This window comes from Anolis sagrei, chromosome X (genome assembly GCF_037176765.1).
Source record: "Anolis sagrei isolate rAnoSag1 chromosome X, rAnoSag1.mat, whole genome shotgun sequence".
Classification (NCBI taxonomy): Eukaryota; Metazoa; Chordata; class Lepidosauria; order Squamata; family Dactyloidae; genus Anolis; species Anolis sagrei.
The window spans coordinates 56,402,992-56,426,338 of NC_090034.1; the positions used below are offsets into that span (position 1 = coordinate 56,402,992).

Genomic DNA, 23,347 nt, shown 5'->3' on the forward strand with positions numbered 1-23,347 from the left:
ATTATATGTATGCAGAATGAGTATCCCGTGTGTGTGTGTGTGTGTACATGTGTGTGTATGTAGGCTGAGTAGCCCTTATTTGTATGTGATATATGTATAAGTAGATTCAGCACCCCTTATTTGATATGCGCGCACACACACATGTGTATATGTGTATATGTATATGCTGTATATGCTGACTGAGCAGCCCTAATCCCAAATATTTGTATGATACACACACACACACACACACACACACACACAGCATTTGCAAATTCGGGAGAAGAGATGTGGAGTCTATATCTGCATCATAAAAACATGCAAATATTTTGCATTTGGGAATTATCGAAATGGAATACTCAACATATGCACACACACTTTAAATCAGAAGGATTAAGGAATAGCTGATAAAGGATACACAACACACACACATAATATTGTGCGCATACATATATATCTCATATATATACACACACATATATATATATTCCAAAAGACAAATACTTTCAATATATCTACATGTACACACACATATATATTTCTAAATTCAATACACACAAATACATATATATATATATATATATATATATACACACACAAACATATACACGCACACACATATTCCAAAACCCAATGTATGTATGTACACAAACATATAAAGTCATATATATATATATATATTCAATGTAGTTACATATATACATACACACACATATATTTAAGAACACAAACATATGAGCATATTGCAATTTTATGTGTATATATGTATGTACATTCAACACACACAAACATATATTGGAATGCAATATATACCTACACAAACATGTATCTAATCTATATATTCACAAAATGCAAGTCTATAGATACACATTTCTAAACCCACTTGAATAAGGCACTGAAACTCACCTCAAGTGCAAAGTCTGGAAAGCTACTCCTGAGCTTGGAGGCGCCTTATATATGTCTATCTATTCCGGAGTCACTCCCCTTTTCAATCCGGAGCGGTTTGGGGCGGTTTGGAGAAGTTACTCCAAAGGAGTAACTTTGAGGCGTGCCTTGACCCAGAGGCAAACCTCTGGAAGAGAAAGTAGTCATGTGATTGTTGAAAACTAGTGAGTCAGTTCCTGAAAACTTACTTACTTTCCTTTCTCCCTGCCTCTTTCTTCCTTCCTTCCTTTTTCCCTCCCTCCCTTCTCTCCTTCCCTCTTTCCTTTACTCCTTACTCCCTTCTTTCTTTCCTTCCTTCTTTCCTTCCTTCCCGCTCTCTTTCCTCTCTTCCTTTCTTTTCCTTCCCTTTCATTTTCTCCCTTCATCTTTCTTTCCTCCCTCCCTGCTTCTTTCTTTCTTTTTCCTCCCTCCCTTCTCTCCTTCCCTCTTTCCTTTACTCCCTACTCCTTTCTCTCCTCCTTCCTTCTTTCCTTCCTTCCCTCCCTCTCTCTTTCCTCCCTCCCTTGTTTTTACCTCCCTTTCATTTCCTTCCTCCAGCTTTCTTTCCTCCCTCCCTGCTTCTTCCTTCCTTCCTTCCTTCCTTCCTTCCTTCCTTCCTTCCTTCCTCCCTCCCTCCCTCCCTTTTCTCCTTCCCTCTTTCCTTTACTCCCTACTCCTTCCTTCCTTCCTTCCTTCCTTCCTTCCTTCTTTCTTCCCTCTCTCTTTCCTCCCTTCCTTTCTTTTCCTTCCCTTTCATTTCCTCCCTCTATCTTTCTTTCCTCCCTGTCTGCCTCTTTCTTTCTTTTTCCTCCCTCCCTTTTCTCCTTCCCTTTTTCCTTTACTCCTTTACTCCTTTCTTCCCTCCTTCCTTCTTTCCTTCCCTCCCCCCCTTGCTTTTCCCTCCCTTTCATTTCCTCCCTCCATCTTTCTTTCCTCCCTCCCTGCTTCTTTCTTTCTTTCTTTTTTTCCTCCCTCCCTTCTCTTCTTCCCTCTTTCCTTTACTCCCTACTCCCTTCCTCCCTTCCTTCCTTCCCCCTCTTTCCTCCCTCCCTTGCTTTTCCTCCCCTTTCATTTCCTCCATCTTTCTTTTCTCCCTCCCTGCCTCTTTGTCTCTTTCTTTCTCCTCCACCCCTTTCCTCCTCTTCTTCCCTCTTTTCTTTCCTCCCCCTTTTCCCTTCTTTTTCTATCCTCCCTCCCTCCTTCTCTCCTTTTCTTTCACCCTTCCCTTCTCTGCTTTTCCTCTTTCACTTCCTCCTTCCATCTTTCTTTCTTTTCTTTTCTTTTCTTCCTCTTTCCTCCCCCTGTCCCTTCTCTCCTTCTTTCTTCCCTTTCATCTTCCCTTTTCCTTCTTTTTATTTCCACCTTCCTTCCTTCTTTCCTCCTTCCTTCCCTCCCTGCTTCCCTATTTCTTTCTTTCTTTCCTCCATTCTCTGCTTCTCCTTCCTTTCGTTGCCTCTTTTCATCTTTCTTTCCTACCTCTTTCTTTCTCTTTTCTCCCTCCCTTCTCTCCTTTCCCCTTCTTTTTCTTCCTTCTTTTCCTTCTCACCCTACTTCCCTCTTTCTTTCATCCCTTTCTTCCTTCTCTGCTTCCTCCCTTTCACTTCTTCCCTCCATCTGTCTTTCCTGCCTCTTTCTTTTCTTTCTCTTTCCTTCCTCTCTTCTGTCTTTCTTTTCCTCTCTTTTTCCCTTGCTTTTTCTTCCCTCCTTCCTTCCCTCCACCCTTCTCTCTTTTCTTCTTTCTTTCTTTCCTCCCTTCCTTCTCCTTCCATATTTCTTTCCTGTCTTTCTTTTCTCTCCTTCCCTGTATTTTCTTTTTCTTTCCTCCTCCTTTCTTTCCTCTTTTCCTTCCTGCACTTCTTCCCTCTCTGTCATCCCTTCCTTCTCCTTTCCTCTTTTCCTTTCTTTTTCTTTTCTCTGTTTTTCTTTCCTTTTTCGTCCCTGCCCTCCTTCCTTCTTTCATTCTTTCCTTCCTTCTCTGCTTCTCCCCTTTCATTTCCTTCTTCCATTTTTTCTATCCTGCCTTTCTTTTCTTCCTTCCTTCTCTCCTTTTCTCTCCTTCCCTCTTTCATTTCCCTTGTTTTCCTTCCTTCTCTCCCTCCCTCCTTCTCTCTTTCCTTTATTGGCTTATGTTCAGCTTGGGGACGACTACTATTTCCTTTTCGCTTGGACTGTTTTCAGGCCAAGTGTCCAAACCTTAACCTAGGATTGCATTGGCCTTTTTTGCTGCCGCATCACATTCTTAGGCTCCACTGAGATTTCTATGTCCCTTTCCCAAGCATTTCCTTCCTTCTTAGCGTCAGTATCCTGCATTCCTCCCTCTTGCAATTCCTCCTTGTGTTTGTCTTGGCCAATGATTAGTTTTCTTCTCTGTTCGGGCCCTTTGGGATGCTGGACCTGCCCCACATCGCTCTGTGCATGTTGCTGGCGCATGGATGGGAGTCATGCGCCTGGAGGGTCAACACAATGCTGCCATGTGATAGATGAGCCAATAGGGGTGAATGACCCTTTGTAAACTCTTAGTAAATCTTAATAAACTGGGATCTCCCTGCTTAAGCTCCCATTGTTCAGCCCCAAGGCAACAGGGTGTGACTACATGCTCGATTTAATGAGGTTTGGCGCCACTTTGAACTGCCATGGCACCAAGCACTGGGATCCTGGGACTTGTAGATTTTAAAGATTTTTTTTGGGGGGGGGGGGCGGTATTTAAACCCATTCTTATAAATCCCAGACCCAAACTGCCATTGATTTGCCTTATTTCCCCTTTTAAAAAAAACATCCTAGATTCATCGTTCAATTATCCTGTGGCAGGGAGTTCCATAGTTTCAACTTTAATTTTTTTGTATTTTTTTTGTGTAAAAAGGGGGCCAATTAAAATCACACACACATATATTTTATTTATTTATTTATTTTAAATTTTTATATACCGGCCTTCTCACCTCTCTTGAGGGACTCAGACCGGTTTCCAACCATAATATCACATAGGGTTAATAAAAACATAATAATTCATTTTACACTAAAATATTAAAACAGCAATTACATTCAATAACTACAATGGTCAGTCGTCACACTAACTCGTTGTTCATCATCCTCCATCCATATCTGGCTCACCCGTCGAATGCCTGTCTCCTTAACCAAGTCTTCACCTGTTTCCTAAATGTCAGGATAGATGGGGCGGTTCTGATCTCCAGTGGAAGAGAGTTCCAGAGTCGAGGGGCCACCACCGAGAAGGACCTGTCCCTCATCCCCACCAGACGTGCTTGCGAAGCCGGTGGGACCGAGAGCAGGGCCTCTCCAGACGATCTTAATAATCTTGATGGTTCATAGGGAGAATACGTTTGGAAAGGTAAACAGGGCCAGAGTCGTTTATATACACATACAGAAACAATTTCATCCTAGATTTTGTGTCTTTCATCCACCACAGACAATCCTAACTCTAACCCTAATCCTTCCCATTGCTCTTCCCTTAACTCTAACTCTCCCTCACCAAAGGCCCTCCCTCCAATGACATTGCAGGTTATAGTGAGCACCACGAACATGTCCAAGAACCCTCCACAAACACTATACTGCCCACCACCCAAGTGAAGGCTTTCAAATGGGGACCATTTCCTAGATTTTATGTGTTTCCTCCACCACAGATATCCCAGTGTTTCTGACTCTCTCAATTGGTGTGGAATGTACATGACCCCACTCACTGCCTCTCACTTTACCTTTTCCTGTTCTTTTCTATGGCACACATTAAACAGAGGAATTGATCAGCAACTGAACATACCAGAGAGGTTTGGGGAGAATTCACTATGGTTTATAGGAGTTGTAGGTACTGGGATGTATAGTTCACCTGCAATCTAAGAACACTCTGAATTCCACCAATGATAGTCCTGGAACTAATTTGGCACACAGAACCCCCATGACCAACAAAACATACTGGAAGTCTTTAGAGCAGCGTTTCTCAACTTGGGGGTCAGGGCCCCTGGAGGGGTCGCTAGGGGGTGTCAGAGGGGTCGCCACAGACTATCAGAAAACACAGTATTTTCTATTGCTCATGAGGGTTCTGTGTGGGAAGTTTGGCCCAATTCTATCATTGGTGGGGTTCAGAATGCTCTTTTGATTGTAGGTGAACTATAAATCCCAGCAACCACAACTACCAAATGTCAAGGTCTATTTCCCCCAAACTCTACCAGTGTTCACATTTGGGCATATTGAGTATCTGTGCCAAGTTTGGTCTAGATCCATCATTGTTTGTGTCCGCAGTATTCTCTGGATGTAGGTGAACTACAACTCCAAAACTCAAGGTCAATACCCACCAAACCCTTCCAGTATTTTCTGTTGGTCATGGGAGTTCTGTGTGCCAAGTTTGGTTCAATTCCATCATTGGTGGAATTCAGAATGCTCTTTGATTGTAGGTGAACTATAAATCCCAGCAACCACAACTCCCAAATGTCAAGGTCTATTTCCACCAAACTCCGCCAGTGTTCACATTTGGGCATATTGAGTATCTGTGCCAACTTTGGTCCAGATCCATCATTGTTTGTGTCCACAGTATTCTCTGGATGTAGGTGAACTACAACTCCAAAACTCAAGGTCAGTGCCCACCAAACCCTTCCAGTATTTTCTGTTGGTCATGGGAGTTCTGTGTGCCAAGTTTGGTCCAATTTCATCATTGGTGGAGTTCAGAATGCTCTCTGATTGTAGATGAGCTATAAATCCCAAATGACAAAATCAATCCCCCCCCCCCCCAACCACACCAGTATTCAGATTTGGGTGTATTGGGTATTTGTGCCAAATTTGGTCCAGTGAATGAAAATAAATCCTGCCTATCCGATATTTACATTACGATTCATAACAGTAGCAATATTACAGTTATGAAGGAGCAACAAAAATAACTAGGCACTAGGAAGGTTGAGAAACACTGCTTTAGAGGGATTTATAGGAGTTGTAGTTCACCTACATCCAGAGTGTACTATGAACCCAACCAATGATGGATCTGGGCCAAACTTGGCATGCATACCCGATATGCCTATATTTGAATACTGGTAGGGTTTGAGGGTAATTGGCCTGGACATTTTGGAGTTGTAGGTACTGGGATGTATAGTTCACCTGCAATCAAAGACCACTCTGAACTCTACCAAAGGTGAAATTGGACCAAACTTGGCACACAGAGCCTCCATGACCAGCAAAAAATACTGGAGGTCTTTGGGGGTAAATCACCTTCATTTGACTAGGCGGTTCACTTGAGAATCATCCCAACCTTATCTAAGCTCCGGCTCTCTAGTTGGTCCCCTTTCCTGTACTTATGACACTTTAATGGCCAAGGGCATTACCCTAGCAACCATAGTGGAAGTTGTAGTTTACCCTACAGCCAGAGAGCACACTGAACCCCAACAATGATGTATCTAGAGCAAACTTGCCCAACATAACCAACTTTAAGTCCTGATTGAGTTTCTCAGGGTTAACCTGGCATGATGTGAGTTGTAGTTCACCCACAACCAGCGAAACAGTGACCTCCACCGATGAGGGACTTGGACCAAACTTGGCACACAGAACCCCCATGACAACCTAAACCTACAGGAGCCTTTTGAGGGGACTGGCTCACCATAGTGGGAGTTGTAGTTTACCCTACAGCCAGAGAGCACACCAAACCCCAACAATGATGCATCTAGAGCAAACTTGCCCAACATAACAAACTTTAAGTACTGATTGAGTTTCTCAGAGTTAACCTGGCATGATGTGAGTTGTAGTTCACCCACAACCAGAGAAACAGTGACCTCCACCGATGAGGGACCTGGACCAAACTTGGCACACAGAACCCCCATGACAACCTAAACCTACAGGAGCGTTTTGAGGGGACTGGATCACCATAGTGGGAGTTGTAGTTTACCCTACAGCCAGAGAGCACACACCGAACCCCAACAATGATGCATCTAGAGAAAACTTGACCAACATAACCAACTTTATGTACTGATGGAGTTTCTCGGGGTCAACCTGGGATGATGTGAGTTGTAGTTCACCCACAACCAGAGAAACAGTGACCTCCACCGTAGAGGGACCTGGACCAAACTTGGCACAGAGAACCCCTATGACAACCTAAACCTACAGGAGTGTTTTGAGGGGACTGGCTCACCATAGTGGGAGTTGTAGTTTACCCTACAACCAGAGAGCACACCGAACCCCAACAATGATGCATCTAGAGCAAACTTGTCCAACATAACCAACTTTAATGGAGTTTCTCAGGGGTTAACCTGGCATGATGTGAGTTGTAGTTCACCCACAACTTTATGCATTTTGTACAATTACAAAAATGACTTCTTTTTTTTTCTAATAACCCGGGTAAAGCCGGGGACCCAAACTAGTAAATAAATAAATGGCACAGATAGAAAGGTTTTGGGTTTGACACTCTTATTATATGAACAGCAAATTCCACTACACTTTTTGCATTTCTGAAGCCAGATTTGTTGCCTCCTGGAGTGTCATGAAGGTTTTTTTTTCTCACTGCGCATGCGCCACTTAGGTTCCCTGCCCTTCTGTAGGAGACAGAGTGCCTAGAATGCATGCACTCTCCCAAGCCCGAAGCGAAAATGCATTGTTTCATGCATAGGCGATTTTCAGTAGCGGAGCGCCCTCTGGTGTTCACAGACAGTCCTTGCACGGGAACGTGACTGCATAGGCTGTTTGCAGTAGTGACGCGCCCCCTGGTGTTCACAGACAGTGAACGCAGTTTTAGAACAAGTCTATAACGCAGACTTGTGCTTTTCACCTTAAGAACAGACAAGCATTTTGAGCTCTGAGGATTACCTGGGAAGGAATATCACTGGAGGATTGTGGCACACCCAAATACCTGGGAATTACCCTGAACCATGCTATGACTTTTAAGAAGCGCTGCTTGACTATCAAGCAAAAAGTGGGTGCTAGAAATAATATAGAATCATAGAATTGGAAGAGACCTCATGGGCCATCCAGTCCAACCCAAGAGCAGGAAAATCGCATTCAAAGCACCCCTGACAGATGGCCATCCAGCCTCTGTTTAAAAGCCTCCAAAGAAGGAGCCTCCACCACTCTCCAGGGCAGAGAGTTCCACTGCTGAACGACTCTCACAGTCAGGAAGTTCTTCCTCATGTTCAGATGGAATCTCCTTTCTTGTAGTTTGAAGTCATTGTTCCATTGCATCCTAGTCTCAAGGGTAGCAGAAAACAAGCTTGCTCCCTCCTTCCTGTGGCTTCCTCTCACATATTTATACATGGCTATCATGTCTCCTCTCAGCCTTCTCTTCTTCAGGCGAAACATGCCCAGCTCTTTAAGCCGCTCCTCATAGGGCTTGTTCTCCAAACCCTTGGTCATTTTAGTTGCCCTCCTCTGGACACATTTCAGCTTGTCAATGTCTCTCTTCAATTGTGGTGCCCAGAGTTGGACACAGTATTCCAGGTGTGGTCTAACCAAAGCGGAATAGAGGGGTAGCATGACTTTCCTATATCTAGACACTATATTATTTATGCAGGCCAAAATCTCACTGGCTTTTTTTGCTGTGGCATGACATTGTTGGCTCATGTTCACCTTCCTGTCCACGAGGACTCCAATATCTTTTTCACACGTACTGCTCTCAAGCCAGGCATTGTCTCCCATTCTGTATCTTTGCATTTCGTTTTTCCTGCCAAAGTGGAGTACCTTGCATTTGTCCCTGTTGAACTTCATTTTGTTAGTTTTGGCCCATCTCTCTAATCTGTCAAGATCGTTTTGGATCCTGCTCCTGTCCTCTGGAGTATTGGCTATCCCTCCCAATTTGGTGTCGTCTGCAAACTTGATGATCCTGCCTTCTAGCCCTTCATCTAAGTCATTAATAAAGATGTTGAACAGGACCGGGCCCAGGACGGAACCCTGCTTGTGGCACTCCACTTGTCACTTCTTTCCAGGATGAAGAGGAAGCATTGGTGAGCACCCTCTGGGTTCGTCCATTTAGCCAATTACAGATCCACCTCACCATAGTTTTGCCTAGCCCACATTGGACTAGTTTCCTTGCCAGGAGGTCATGGGGGACCTTGCCAAAGGCCTTCCTGAAATCCAGGTATGCTACATCCACGGCATTCCCTGCATCTACCCAGCTTGTAACTCTATCGAAAAAAGAGATCAGATTAGTCTGGCATGACTTGTTTTTGATAAATCCATGTTGACTATTAGTGATGACCGCATTTGTTGCTAAGTGTTTGCAGACCACTTCCTTGACAATCTTTTCCAGAATCTTGCCTGGTATCGACGTGAGGTTGACCGGACGGTAATTGTTTGGGTCATCCTTTTTTCCTTTCTTGGTTGGATGTCCTCTAATCCCTCATCCACTCCATCTTGCTGAGGTTGAGGATAACTTGAGGATGACTTTTTTTGTGAGAAGACCGAGGCAAAAAAGGCATTAAGTAGTTCTGCCTTTTCCCTATCCCGTCAGCATTGCCCTATCTTCGTGAAGAGGCCCTATCGCCTCCTTTTTTCTACTGATGTAAGCAAAGAAGCCCTTTTTATTGTTTTTAATGTCCCAAGCAAGCCTGAGCTCATTTTGTGCTTTAGCCTTGCAAACCTTTTCCCTACAGGAGTTGACTATTTGTTTGATTTTTTCTTTGGTGATTTCTCCCCTTTGGCGATTTATCCCCATCATATGAAAGCTGACTGGCACAACCTGGGGATCACAACCAGACAAGTGAAGACATCTGCTCTTGCACTTTGCTACTCTGCTGCTGAATATGCATGCCCAGTGTGGGAGACATCCCACCACATTAAAACAGTGGAAGTGGCTCTTGATGGGACATGCCACATTATCACAGGATGTCTATGCCCAACACCACTGGAGAAATTATACTGTACCACCTGACATCCACCAGGAAGTAGCAGCCAATATTGAATGGACCAAGGCATTGACATCTCCAGGCCATCCTCTGTTCAGATATCAGCCAGCAAGCCAACACCTTAAATAAAAAAAACAGCTTCCTAAGATCTACAGACATTTGCAGGAACACTTCAGCAAGTGAGAGTCCAAAAGTGGCAGGCTAAAACCGAACACCTCAATCCATGACTGATATCAGATGAGGAACTCCCTCCTGGGCACACAGAAGACTGGGTAACTTGGAAGGCACTGAACAGAATGAGCTCTGGCACCACGAGGTGCAGAGGCAATCTTAGAAATGGGGCTACAAAGTGGAGTCCATGACATGCGAGTGCGGAGAAGAGCAAACCGCAGACCACTTATCAAAATGCAGCCTGAGCACATGCACAACGGAGGACCTCGTAACAGCGACACCAGAGGCACTCCAAGTGGCCAGCTTCTGGTCAAAGGACATTTAGTATAATGCCAAGTTTTCAACTTTGTTTGTGGTTTTTTCTATACATTATAACTGACACAATAAATACAGAAATACCATAGAACATTTTTATTATTGAAAAATAAGATACTACAGAAATCATTCTACAATCTATCAAGGCCTCCAGATGCAATACAGAAGGCATTTCTTTCATGGCTGGGAAATAAAAATATTAGTGGCACTTAAGAATCGTAGGAAAGCTTTCTGCTAGACGAAGATTAGTTTCCTTAGACAAAAATCCCATTCAAGATTCATACCAGAAAATTATGTTTTTACTACATTAGAAGGGGAAAAACAAAACGGTCCATATGGGTTGCATGCTATCAAAGGAAGAAACCCAGCTTCAAAAATGCATTGGAAAGTATGTTTGGAGGGAAGAAATACGGCCTTCCTTTCAGGACCATTTCAGCCTAAAATTAGGGCCTGTAATGCCTTGGATTTAAACTGAAATATGCTCAATTCATATATCCCCAATAGTTAGCCATTCCATAAGCACTCTTAAAGTTGTTATTATTTAAACAGTAAATCAATTTATAATAGTAAAATAATATTAATATTAATAATATTATAATATATAATATTATAATACTAATATTACAATTAATTAATATAATAATAATAATAGTAATAATAATAATAATAATAATAAAAAAAATTTAGTGCCACTATTTTGTTGGACTAGAACTCCCAATAGAGTTGACCATTAATCAGAACACACACACACACACATCTGTGTGTTTTGATATATGTATTTTATGTTGACATTTTTGATGGCTCAAACTGGGAAACAAATAAAACGTATTATTATTATTATTATTATTATTATTATTATTATTATTATTATGGGATCAGAGTTCTACATCTCCCAAAACTGAAGACTCTAATGTATTTTTGGGGGAGATGGGGAGGGCTATATTAGGGAAAGCTGGGGAGATCCATCCAAATATACTTTACTTTGCAAAACAAAGACCATGGCAAGGCAAACACTGTGTTCACATGCAGCTTAAGGGGGATTGAAGAAAGGCACATGGATATTGTCTTGAAGACCATCGGGAATCCCAGAATCGCACCAAAGACAGCATTGACAGCTTCATTCCATGTCGGTGGTTGCAAGGAATCCATTCCAGGTTTTGTTTCCAGTTGAAAGAGAGTCAGAAACCTAGCTAGGAAGCAATGAAGCTCTCCAAGGTGCTGAAAGGAGCCAGGCAAGGGAATTCAGCACCTTGGAGAGCTCCCAAAAGATGTCGAGATCTGTCTCTCCCCTTGCTGAAAATTTAAGTAGAGGAGCTCTCCATGGTGCTGAACAAAAATTGGGCTGGGAATTCAGCACCTTGGAGAGAACCCAAAGATGTTGAAGTCTCCATCTCACCCTATTTAGGTGGCACAGGAGCTCTCCAATGTGCTAAACGAAGCCAAGACAGGGATTCAGCCCCTTGGATGCACTTAAAGATGCTCGAATCCCCATCTCTTTCCAAGAAAACGTGGCATTTCCCTTTGGAAGCTGCCCTATTTGGGAAGCAGAGGGGGCTCTCCAAGGTGCTGAAAAGGAACCAGGAAAGGATTCAGCTACCTGGAGAGTTCTCAAAAGATACTGAGATCTCAGTCTCTTTCCAGGTTGAAAGGTGGCCATATTTAGGCAGCAGAGGAGCTCACCAAGGTGCTAAAAGGTGTTAGACAAGGAGTTTGGCACCTTGGAGAGCACTTAAAAATGTTGACATCCCCATCTCTTCCCAGAAAAATATGGCATTTCCAGTTGGACCCTATTTGGGTAACAGAGGGGGATCTCCGAGGTGCTGGTCAAGGCAAGGAAAGGGATTCAGCACCTTGGAGAACTCCCAAAGATGTTAACTATTCCCATTTTTCTCTTGTTTGCACAAAAACATGGTACATCCAGTTCAAGTCAGGCCTCGCTAGGAAGCAGAAGAGTACTCCAAGGTGCTGAAAGGAGTCAGGCAAGGGATTTAGCACCCCAGAGAGCTCCCAAAAATGTTGAGAATCTCTGTCTCTTTCCAGGTTGAAAGATGCCCCTATTTGGGAAATTGAGATCTCTGAGGTGCTGATCAAAGCAATGAAAGGGATTCAGCACCTTGGAGAACTCCCAAAGATGTTGTGGTTCCCATTTTTCTCTTGTTTGTATGAAAACATGGCACATCCAGTTGCAAGTCGGGCCTCACTGAAAAGCAGAGGAGCACTCCAAGGTGCTGGAAGGTGTCATGCAAGGAGGTTCAGCACCTTGGAGAACTCCCAAAGATGTTACGATGCTCATCTTCCTTTTGTTTGCACAAAAATATGGTACATCTAGTTGGAAGAATCTCACTGTGGAGAAGAGGAGCTCTCCAAGGTGCTGAAAGGACTCAGGAAAGGGATTCAGCATCTTGGAGAGTTCTGGAAGATGTTGTGATCTCCATCTCTTCCCAAAAGTCTGCAAAGAACTCTATGGTTCGGCTTCCTGGTCAGTCTTTTCAGAGGGTTCTTCCTGAATTGGCGGTGCATCCGGGAGCTCCACCAGGCGTGGGGCAAAGGGCCCCACCACCCACGGCAACGGGACGTTCTGGGCCACATACTCAACCATCTCCTCGAGGGAGCCCCGGGCCCCAGCTATGCGCTCACGGCTGCGGACCAAGAGGGCAGCGGGCACCTCTTGGAAGGAATGGGCCCCCGAGAAGGAGGCCTGGAGGTCCTCCACGGTGCTGCGGAGGAGCCGGACCTTGTCCTGGACACTGGAGGGGAGGCCCTGGACGCGGGCTGCGAGGGTGGAGCAGGACTGCTGCAGCTGCTGGGTCAAGCCGCGGAAGGTGGCAAGAGTCCGGGACTCAACCTGCGAGACATGAGAGACGGGAGATAAGCAAAATGTGCTGCAGGATGTCCCGCAAAAACAAAGTTTGCTTAGTTTAATGAACCTTTTCAATGTTTTTTTAATGATAGAACCAATTAGGAAATGATATTTATAACCCAGAAACAAGAACTGTGTTACATAGTGTTATTATTATATTTATTATTGTTCTATTTATTATTATTATTATTATTATTATTATTATTATTATTATGGAGCCCCCGGTGGCTCAGTGGGTTAAAGCCTTGTGCCGGCAGGACTGAAGACCAATAGGTTGCAGGTTCAAATCCGGGGAGAGATGGAAGAGCTCCCTCTATCAGCTCTAGCTCCTCATGCAGGGACATGAGAGAAGCCTCCCACAAGGATGATAAAACATCAAAATCATCCGGGCGTCCCTTGGGCAACATCCTTGCAGACGGCCAATTCTCTCACAACAGGATGCTACTGACACAACTAAATATTATTATTATTATTATTATTATTATTATTATTATTATTATTGAATCTCCTGAAGGCCCTGATCTCAATGTTTAGGGATATTATTATTATTATTACTACTACTACTACTACTACTATCATCATCATCATCATCTTCCATGCTACCTGGGGATGATGGGAGCTAACAAAAATGGGATATTATTATTATTATTGTTGTTGTTGTTGCTGTTAATAATAATAATAATAATAATATCTTCCCTGCTACCTGGGAATGCTGGGAGCTACATAAAAGTGGGATATTATTATTATTAATCCCACAGGGATTCTGTTAGTGTACCGACCATCCCACTGCACTACAGTCTCCCTGCCTAAGCTACCGGGGTGGTCATAGGCTTGCTGTTGGAATCTCAATGGCTTGTAGTGCTGGGGGACTTCAATGTCCATGCGCAGACCATCCTGTTGGGAATAGCTCAGGACTTCATGGCCACCATGGAGCTGTCCCAACTATTATCTGCCCATATCCATAGCTGGGCACACACTAGATTTGGTTTTATGCCAGAGTTGTAAGTACTGGGATTTATAGTTCACCTGCAGAACTTGGCAAACAGACCTGATATGCCGAAATTTGATTACTGAAGGGGTTTGAGGGGGAACTGACCTTTCTTTCTGGGAGTTGCAGTTGCATCACAACCAGAAAAACTGTGACCTCCACTGATGATGGACTTGGACCGCACTTGGAACACAGAACCCCCATGACTGACTACTGGAGGAGTTTGAGGTCACTGACTCACCCAGTGGGAGTGGGAGTTTACCCTACAGCCAGAGAGCACACTGAGCCCACTGATGATGCATCCAGAGCAAACTTGCCTAACATAACAAACTTTAAGTACAAATGGAGTTTCTTGGGGTTAACCTGACATGATGTGAGTTGTAGTTCACCCACAACCTTATGCATTTTGTACAATTTAAAAATTGACTTTTTCAAATAACCCAGGCAATGCCAGGTACCCAAGCTAATAAATAATAATAATAATAATTATAATAATAATAATAATAATAATGCATCACCATCATCTTTGAAATGAGATCCAAGTCTTACTAAAGAAATCATGTATGCTTCAGATTCACCTTATATATGCATATAATAATAATAATAATAATAATAATAATAATAATATCTTCCTGACTGGCAGAAAGGGGTTGAACTGGATGGTCGCTTCCAACACTAGGATACTTTGATCCTAGAGCCCTATTTATCCATGTACCTATTAATGCCTGTGAGGGGTGGATGACCATCTGTCAGGAGGGATCGGATGGTGTCTTTCTGCCTGACAGAAGGCAGCTGGATTGGATGGCCTTTGGGATCTCTTCCAACTTTAGGAGACTTTGATTCTATAGCCCTATTTCGCTCCATGAACCTGCTAATGTCTATGAGGTTGGATAGCCATCTGTCGGGAGGGATTGGATGGTGTCTTGATGCCTGGCAGAAGAATGGAGTTGGACTGGATGGTCCTTGGGGGTACCTTCCTACTCAAGTATTCTATGGTGGCCTTGATTCATGCCGCTTCCATTCGTTATATTTTAGTCTACAGACATTTTTTTAGTATTGTTTCTAACCCATCATGTTATAGTCAATGGACGGTCTTCCCTGCAAAAGGAGGTCTGGAGAAAGTCAAGGTACCTCTGGCTGGGCCAAGGGCTCCTCCGCCTGCTCTTCGCTCCCAGTTTGCTTCTGGTTCGACTCCAGATTCATCTGTTGCAGCTCCTCCTGACTGCCCTGCAGTTTCTGATTCACCCCCAGTTTGGCGTGTTCCATCTGATGGAAAGGGACACAAGGGGTAGGAGGGAAAGGAAGGGAACACCAGGTTGTTGTTGTTCTTAAATCCTCCTTTGAAGGCACAAACCTGAGATGCAAGTGAGGAGAGGCAAACTGGGGGCAAAGAGTGGCCCATGGGGGACAAGGAGGAGTCAATGGCGGGCATGGAGTGGCCAACGAGGGCAACAAATGGGGCAAAGAAGCAGCTAATGGTGGGCAACGAGTGAGCACAAATTGCAAGAGGGATCCTGGTTCTGATTGTTACATTGGCAATTGGAAGAGGAGTCTTATAGGTTCTGATCAGTGGGAAGAACAGATCCCCGACGCTTGCAGTGGCTACTGCTTTATGCAACACAGTAATGTTTGAGGACATGAAGCAAGCAATGATGGGCAAAGAGTGGCCAAAAGAGGGCAAGGAGTAGCTAACAAAGTGCAAGGAGAGCCAATGGTTGAAGGAGTGGGCACAAAATGGCCAACGTGGGCAAGGAACAGCCAATGGCATTTGGACATTGGGTTGTTCTTTCCTGCCATAAACAAATTTGCACGGCTCGCAGAAGGCTCCATAATGTGGCCTTCCCTTCTTACCAGTTCAAGGGTCTGGTGGAGCTTGGCCAGGGCGTCCTGGGTGCCCTGCTTGGCCTCCCGTAGCTTTGCCAAGGACTGTGCATAGGCGCGGTGGCGGAGCTTGGCTGAGAGCGAGCCTAGACGCACAAAGTAGTTCCGCTGCTCCTTCTGCTGTGCCACGGTGGCCATTTCAAAGCCCTCCACAGATGTGGCCAATGCAGCTAGGAGGTGGGGAGAAGAGAGCATGTACTTAAAACAGGAAACCCAACCCACAAAACCTTTGGTTGACCTGACATTGCAACTTAGCACTCCAAGAAGCATTGTCCCAAGAGGAATTGGGGATTGTAGTCCAAACATCATCAACATTATCATCATAAACAACAACTGCAATTCACAATCCCAGTTAGGAATAGGTACTAACATTGGACCTGTGGTCCTGGTTCTGCTTGTTAAATTAGTGAGTGCTACTACTAGGAAGGGGATGGAAATGTGAATGTTATGGGCCTTGTTCAGCAGAACGGACCCTTGTCGCTTGCTGTGGCTGCTGCTTCATGCAACTGACTAATGTTTGCACTGAAGAGTAATTGCAAGAGGGATCCTGGTTCTGATTGTTACATGGGTGATTGAAAGAGGAGTCTTATGGGTTCTGATCAGTGGGAGAATAGACCCTTGTTGCTTGCAGTGGCTGCCACTTTATGCAACACATTAACATTTGCATTCTCTCTTACCAGCTATCTGCAGTGTGGGGAGTAATTGCAAGAGGGATCCTGGCTCTGATTGTTACACTGGTGACTGGAAGAGGAGTCTTAAGGGTTCTGATCAGTGGGAGAACAGACCCCTGATGCTTGCTGTGGCTGCTGCTTCAACACACCCATGTTTGCACTCCCTCTTATCAGCAATGTGAGGAGTAATTAGGACTCCTAGTTTTTATTGCTGATTGCAGATGGGAAGGCGATGAAAACATGAATGTTATGGGCCTTGATCAGCAAGAGAACAGACCACTGTCACTTGCAATTGATGCTGCTTTATGCAACCTACTAATGTTTGCTTTATCTCTTACCAGCAGTGTACAGTGTGAGGAGTAATAGCAAGAGGGATCCTGGTTCCGATTGTCATGTTGGAAATGGCTGCTGGGAAGGGGGAAAGAAATGTGAGTCACTGGGTAAACAGACTCCTGGCGCTTGCAGTGGCTGCTGTTTCAACATACTGATGTTTGCACTCCCTCTTATATGCAATGTCAGAAGTAATTGCAAGAGGGATTCTGGTTGATTGTCATGTTAGAAATCACTGAAGGGAAGGGGATGGAAATGTGAGACAGTGGGTAAATAGACTCCTGTTGCTTGCAGTGACTGCTTTGTAAGAGACTGGGCCAAGAAAGCCTATGTAACGAAGCAGCTGATCAAGAATTCTGGCTAATCAGCATCAGCATCTGCAGGATACCACATTGTTTTAGGAGGGAGGCAAGAGAATTCCCAAAACAAGGCATACCCACCCAGCTCTTGATCAGTCATAGGAAGGTAATGATCCACCAGCTCTTCAGACTTGCCCAGGAGAGCATCCACGCCTGTGGCCACTATCTGGCCCACTCTGGACCCCAGGACGGTGCTCACACCTCCAGCCACCACAGAGCGGGCCATCTCCATGCTGCCTTGCACTGCGCCCTTGGCCAGGCCAACCGCCCCGCTCACCGCATCCTTGGTCCCATTGACAGTGCTGGAGACAAGGCCTTGTGCTCCGGTCACTTTGGTGGACACCAGTTCCTTGGTGTCTGCCACCACCTGGGAAGCCAAAAAGGGGAAATCAAGTCATGATGGTATTTTAGACCAACAGGAAGTAGAGTCCCTAAGGCCTTAGTAATCTGTCTGTGTCATTTCTGCTTTTGTTCCCACGAATAATCACATTTGCAAATGGCAAATGCGGAGGAACAGCTGTCATGCCCAAGAGCTACTTTGTTAACCAGATTTAGACCCACATTTCCAAATTATGGATGGGCGATGATAAATTACAAACCTTTTCAGATGGCTGCTGCAAAATGGGCAGCTTTTCCTCCAACTTATCCAGCCCTTTGCAGGCGTATTCATTGGCTGTCGCAACTGGGGAAACAAAAAGAGATAGTGTTACCTGCAGCAGGATATGACCCAAACTGGGATCGGAGAGAAATTGAATGAATAAAGACACCTGAAAAATGGGATTCCCCCCATCTGCCCAAAAATCACCATTGCCCAATGGTAGTTGTGAACAGTGGGGCTCCTTATACTTTCCATCTTGATTATGCAATGTGATGTTGCTCCCTATACTTTCCGTCATGATTATGCAATGCAATGTTGCTCACTATACTTTCCATCTTGATTACACAATGCGATGCTTCCTATACTTTCCATCTTGATTACGCAATGCAATGGTGCTCCCTATACTTTCCATCACAATTATGCAATGCGATGGTGCTCACTATACTTTCCATCTTGATTACACAATACAATGGTGCTCCCTATACTTTCCATCACGATTATGCAATGCAATGGTGCTCCCTATACTTTCCATCTTGATTACACAATACAATGGTGCTCAGTATACTTTCCATCTTGATTACACAATGCAATGGTGCTCCCTATACTTTCCATCTTGATTACACAATGCAATGGTGCTCAGTATACTTTCCATCTTGATTACACAATGCAATGCTTCCTATACTTTCCATCTTGATTATGCAATGCAATGGTGCTCCCTATACTTTCCATCACAATTATGTAATGCGATGGTGCTCACTATACTTTCCATCTTGATTACACAAAGCAATGGTGCTCCCTATACTTTCCATCACGATTACGCAATGCGATGATGCTCACTATTCTATCTTGATTACACAATTCGATGATGCTTCCTATACTTTCCATCTTGATTACACAATGCGATAGTGTTCACTATACTTTCCATCTTGATTATGCAATGCGATGGTGCTCACTATATTTTCCATCTTGATTATGCAATGCGATGGTGCTCACTATACTTTCCATCTTGATTACACAATGCGATAGTGTTCACTATACTTTCCATATTGATTATGCAATGCAATAGTGCTCACTATACTTTCCATATTGATTATACATTGCAATAGTATTCACTATACTTTCCATATTGATTATGCAATGCGATGGTGCTCACTACTTTCCATCACAATTACACAATGCAATGGTGCTCCCTATACTGTCCATCATGATCATGCAATGTGATGGTGCTTCCTCTGCTTTCCATTGCGATGACGCAATGCGATGGCGCTTCCTGTACTTTCCATTGTGATTATGCAATGTGCGGATACTTCCTCTACTTTCCATTGCAATTACGCAATGTGATGGTGTTTCCTATACGATTCTGCAATGCATCCTATCCTTTTCCATGACATTAAGACTCACTCTGAGGCTCCAGTTTGGTCAGCAGAGGCTGGGCGCCGGTCACAGCCACGGCTGCGAGGGTCTTGACCCCCTTCTCGGCCACGTCGCAGACGGACTTGAGTGACGGGTGGGTATCCTTCGTGGAGGTGTATGCGGAGGACACCATGTCATATGTGGAGCTCACCAGTGGCAGGTTTGCGACCCGACTGATGGCATTCTACCAAGAAAAGAATGAGATCGAGATGCTGTATATAGTAATCATTTTCACCATAGGGGTGGGCAATAAATAATAATAATAATAATTATTATTATTATTATTAAATGACCTAGAGAGGTATTCTTACAGGTAACGTACCTGCTGTTCTGCCTCTTGGGTCTCAGGAGCTGAAGGATTTGCATCGCTGCTTTCCTCAGAAGACATGTCTCTACTGGGAGAGAGAAAGTAGGGGTCAAGCATTACAGAATCATTGCATTGGAAGCCCCCCCCCCCCAAATGATCATCCAATCCAAACCCTTCTGCCAGGAAGGAGGACACAATCTGATACCTCCCGACAGATGGCTACCCAGCTTCATAGACATTTGCAGGTTTGTAGAGAGACAGGGCTATAGAAAAATAGAACCCTAGAGTTGGGACCCTAAAGACTGGGAGACACAATCCGATCCCTCCCGACAGATGACCATCCAGGCTCGGTTTAAGAGAAAGAGGCTCCGACACAATCAAGAAGTTTATCCACTTTGGGAGTGTGAATCTGTTGCCCAGAACAAGCCTCCATAGGACGTCCGTTCCCATATGTAATCCTGGTTCCAACAGGAAAAGGTAAACTGGGGCAGAGTTCAAACTGGCCCATGGATGTCATCAGCCAGAGTTACCTTTAACCCAATGGGACCTTTGCCATGGGCTCAGTCATTTATAGCACAGTCATGCCTTTGACATCAGACTCGGAGAACACAAGCAGCCAACGTATTACTCATATTATTATAATAGTATTTATTTAAAGCATGCCCCTGCTGTGAGTTTATACCCTATACAAGGCAGTCTCCCATTCAAGTCCAAACCAAGGTGGCCCTGCTTAGTGTCAAGGGTATATTATTATTATTATTATTATTATTATTATTATTATTATTCATATCATATCATAATAATACTATCAGATTCTGTTTACTTTCCGACATCAGCCAGAACCTGCAACCCTCAGGATATTTAACCAAAGAAGTCACACTCTCTCAGCCTCAAAAGATGGCGTCATCTGAACAAGAAGCTGGACGGCTATCTGTTGGAAGGGATCAGATTGTGTTCTTCCTACCTGGCAGAAAGGGGCAGAAAGCATCCTCATTACCTCTGAGGATGCTTGCCATACATGCAGGCGAAACGTCAGGAGAGAATGCCTCTAGACCATGGCCATATAGCCCGAAAAAACCTACAACAACCCAGAAAAGGGTTGGATTGGATGATCTTCAGGGGTCCCTTCCGACTCTATGGTTGCCATGGTTGTAGTTCATCTACATCCAGAGAGGAGTGTGAATCCAAACACCAACAGATCTGGTCCAAAGTAGGAACACAGGCCTAATATGCTGAAATTTGATTACTAGAGGGGTTTGGGGGGAATTGGCCTTGACATACAATTATGTATAACATTAATAATAATAATAATAAATTGTTATATAATTATTAATGGTAAGTATAATCTATATAAATAAAAATGTAATGTTCGTTTGTGGGATTAACAGAACTCAAAAACCACTGGACGAACTGGCACCAAATTTGGACACAAGACACCTAACAACCCAATGTATGTCCTTCACTCAAAAAAATTGATTTTGTCATTTGGGAGTTGTCTACACGAACACACAATATGCCCAAATGTGAACACTGGTGGAGTTTGGGGAAAATAGAATCTTGACATTTGGGAGTTGTAGTTGCTGGGATTTGTAGTTCACCTACGCTCACAGAGCATTCTGAACCCCACCAACGAAGGAATTGAACCAAACTTGGCACACAGTTCTCCCATGACCAACAGAAAATACTGGAAGGGTTTGGTGGGCAGTGTCCTTTGGTTTTGGAGTTGTAGTTCACCTACATCCAGAGATCACTGTGGACTCAAACAATGATGGGTCTGGACCAAACTCTACACAAACACTCAATATGCCCGAATGTTAACACTGGTGGAGTTTGGGAAAAATAGAATCTTGACATTTGGGAGTTGTAGTTGCTGGGATTTATAGTTCACCTACAATCACAGAGCATTCTGAACCCCACTAATGATAGAATTGGGCCAAACCTCCCACACAGAAACCCCATGAGGGCCACAGCAACGCGTGGCAGGGATGGCTAGTTATAGATATATAAACATTGTATACATATAACGGTGATAGTAATATAATTATAAATATATTAGAGTAATAAAATAATTAATAAATATAATGTAATAATATAATAGTGATATAATTATACATATATAAATATTGTATAAATATAATATAATAATATAACAATAAATATAATAATAATGATGTTATACTGTATTATGATTATATTAAAATTATATTATATATATTCAGTTCTCTTATCAAACAAAAAAATGCCCAGAAAGCTCCAATGGCATTATTATTATTTACACTGTACAATTAATGCAATTTGATACCTGCTAAGGAATCCTGGGAGTTGTACTTTCTTCGAGTTAACCTACAACGCCTAGGATTCCCTAGCATTGACCCAGGGAGGTTCAAGTGGTGTCAAAATGCATTAAATCGACGGTGTAGACACACCCTTCGTCTTTCCTGCTCTTAAAACATGGGTTCTCTCCATCTTGGATCGCTTTCTGCACCCAAAGGCCGAAATCGCGGGCCTTCTTGCCTTAGGAAGCCCAAACTCAAAAGAAACGAGGAACTTACCGTTTAAAAAAAGTAACTTACAAAGGGCTTGGAAGGGAAGAGATTCACTCACTAATAGAAAAGAGCTGCCGATGGAGTCCCCGGGAGTAAGTGCAATTAGAACGTTCGCTCTACTGCAGAGCGTCTTAGCCAATCAGCGGAGGGGAGGACTCTGATTCAGCCAATCAGCGGTGTCGGAATGTGAGTGAACAGGGAAGTGCTTACAAACTCCTTACAAAAGGGAAATGGAGGAAAGCAGACCTTTGCTTTGTTCCTTTGTTCACGTGTCGAGTGTACGTGGGAATGCGCCCTTAGGGCGGGGAAAGTGGCTCATAAAGATTCTGGAGTGGAGTTTGAAACTTTTAAAACAGAAGCAACATCAACTTGGGAGCCCCTCAATATACACAATACAATCGCATATAGAAATAATAACATAACTAATATATATAATACTAGCCGTCCCCTGCCAGGCGTTGCTGTGGCCTAGTCTGGTGATCTGGAAAATAAAGTAATGAGAAAGTGTTGATTTCTAATATATGTGATGTCTTTATCTTTGTGGGTAAACAGTATTTTTTGTTGTTTCTTTGTCAGTGTTGATGTGGAGAGTGTCTTGTTTGCCCACCCTGGAACATGCGACATATCATTGTACTTCTTTAGGGGTTCATTTCAAAGCTATGATACTATATCTCTCTCTGTGTGAATCATATCTATCTATATCTATGGCTGGATGGCTCTCTGTCAGGAGGGCTTTGATTATGTTTTCTTGCCCTGGTGAAGAGTTGGACTGGATGGCCTTAAAGCAGCATTTCTCAACCTGGGGGTCGGGACCCCTGGGGGGATCACAAGGGGGTGTCAGAAGAGTTGCCAAAGACCACCAGAAAACACAGTGTAGGAAGTTTGGTCCAATTCTGTCATTAGAGGGGTTCAGAATGTTCTTTGATTGTAGTTGAACTATAAATCCCAGCAACTACAACTCCTAAATGTTAAGGTCTATTTCCCCCCAACTCCGTCTGTGTTCATGTTTGGGCATATTGAGTATTCATGCCAGGTTTGGTCCAGATCCATCACTGTTTGAGGCCACAGTGCTCTCTGCATGTAGGTGAACTACAACTCCAAAACTCACGGTCAGTGCCCACCAAACCCTTCTAGTGTTTTGTGTTGGTCATGGGAGAACTGTGTGCCAAGTTTGGTTCAATTTCAT

At 43.8% G+C, this 23,347-nt stretch overlaps 1 protein-coding gene across 1 annotated transcript in view; it reads right to left on the bottom strand.

Annotated features, from left to right (window-relative positions):
* The window catches only part of LOC132781473 (perilipin-4-like), a 33,158-nt gene extending 10,849 nt beyond the window's left edge, over positions 1 to 22,309 (bottom strand). The window contains exons 1-8 of the mRNA XM_060785747.2: positions 22,168 to 22,309; positions 19,631 to 19,703; positions 19,297 to 19,492; positions 17,897 to 17,979; positions 17,379 to 17,664; positions 15,908 to 16,107; positions 15,188 to 15,322; positions 12,672 to 13,053 (exon numbers count right to left, since the gene is read on the bottom strand). Of these exons, the coding sequence (XP_060641730.2) occupies positions 12,672 to 13,053; positions 15,188 to 15,322; positions 15,908 to 16,107; positions 17,379 to 17,664; positions 17,897 to 17,979; positions 19,297 to 19,492; positions 19,631 to 19,696 (1,348 nt within the window). The 5' untranslated portion in view covers positions 19,697 to 19,703; positions 22,168 to 22,309. The remainder of the gene's footprint in view (positions 1 to 12,671; positions 13,054 to 15,187; positions 15,323 to 15,907; positions 16,108 to 17,378; positions 17,665 to 17,896; positions 17,980 to 19,296; positions 19,493 to 19,630; positions 19,704 to 22,167) is intronic.
* Between the last annotated feature and the right edge of the window lie 1,038 nt (positions 22,310 to 23,347).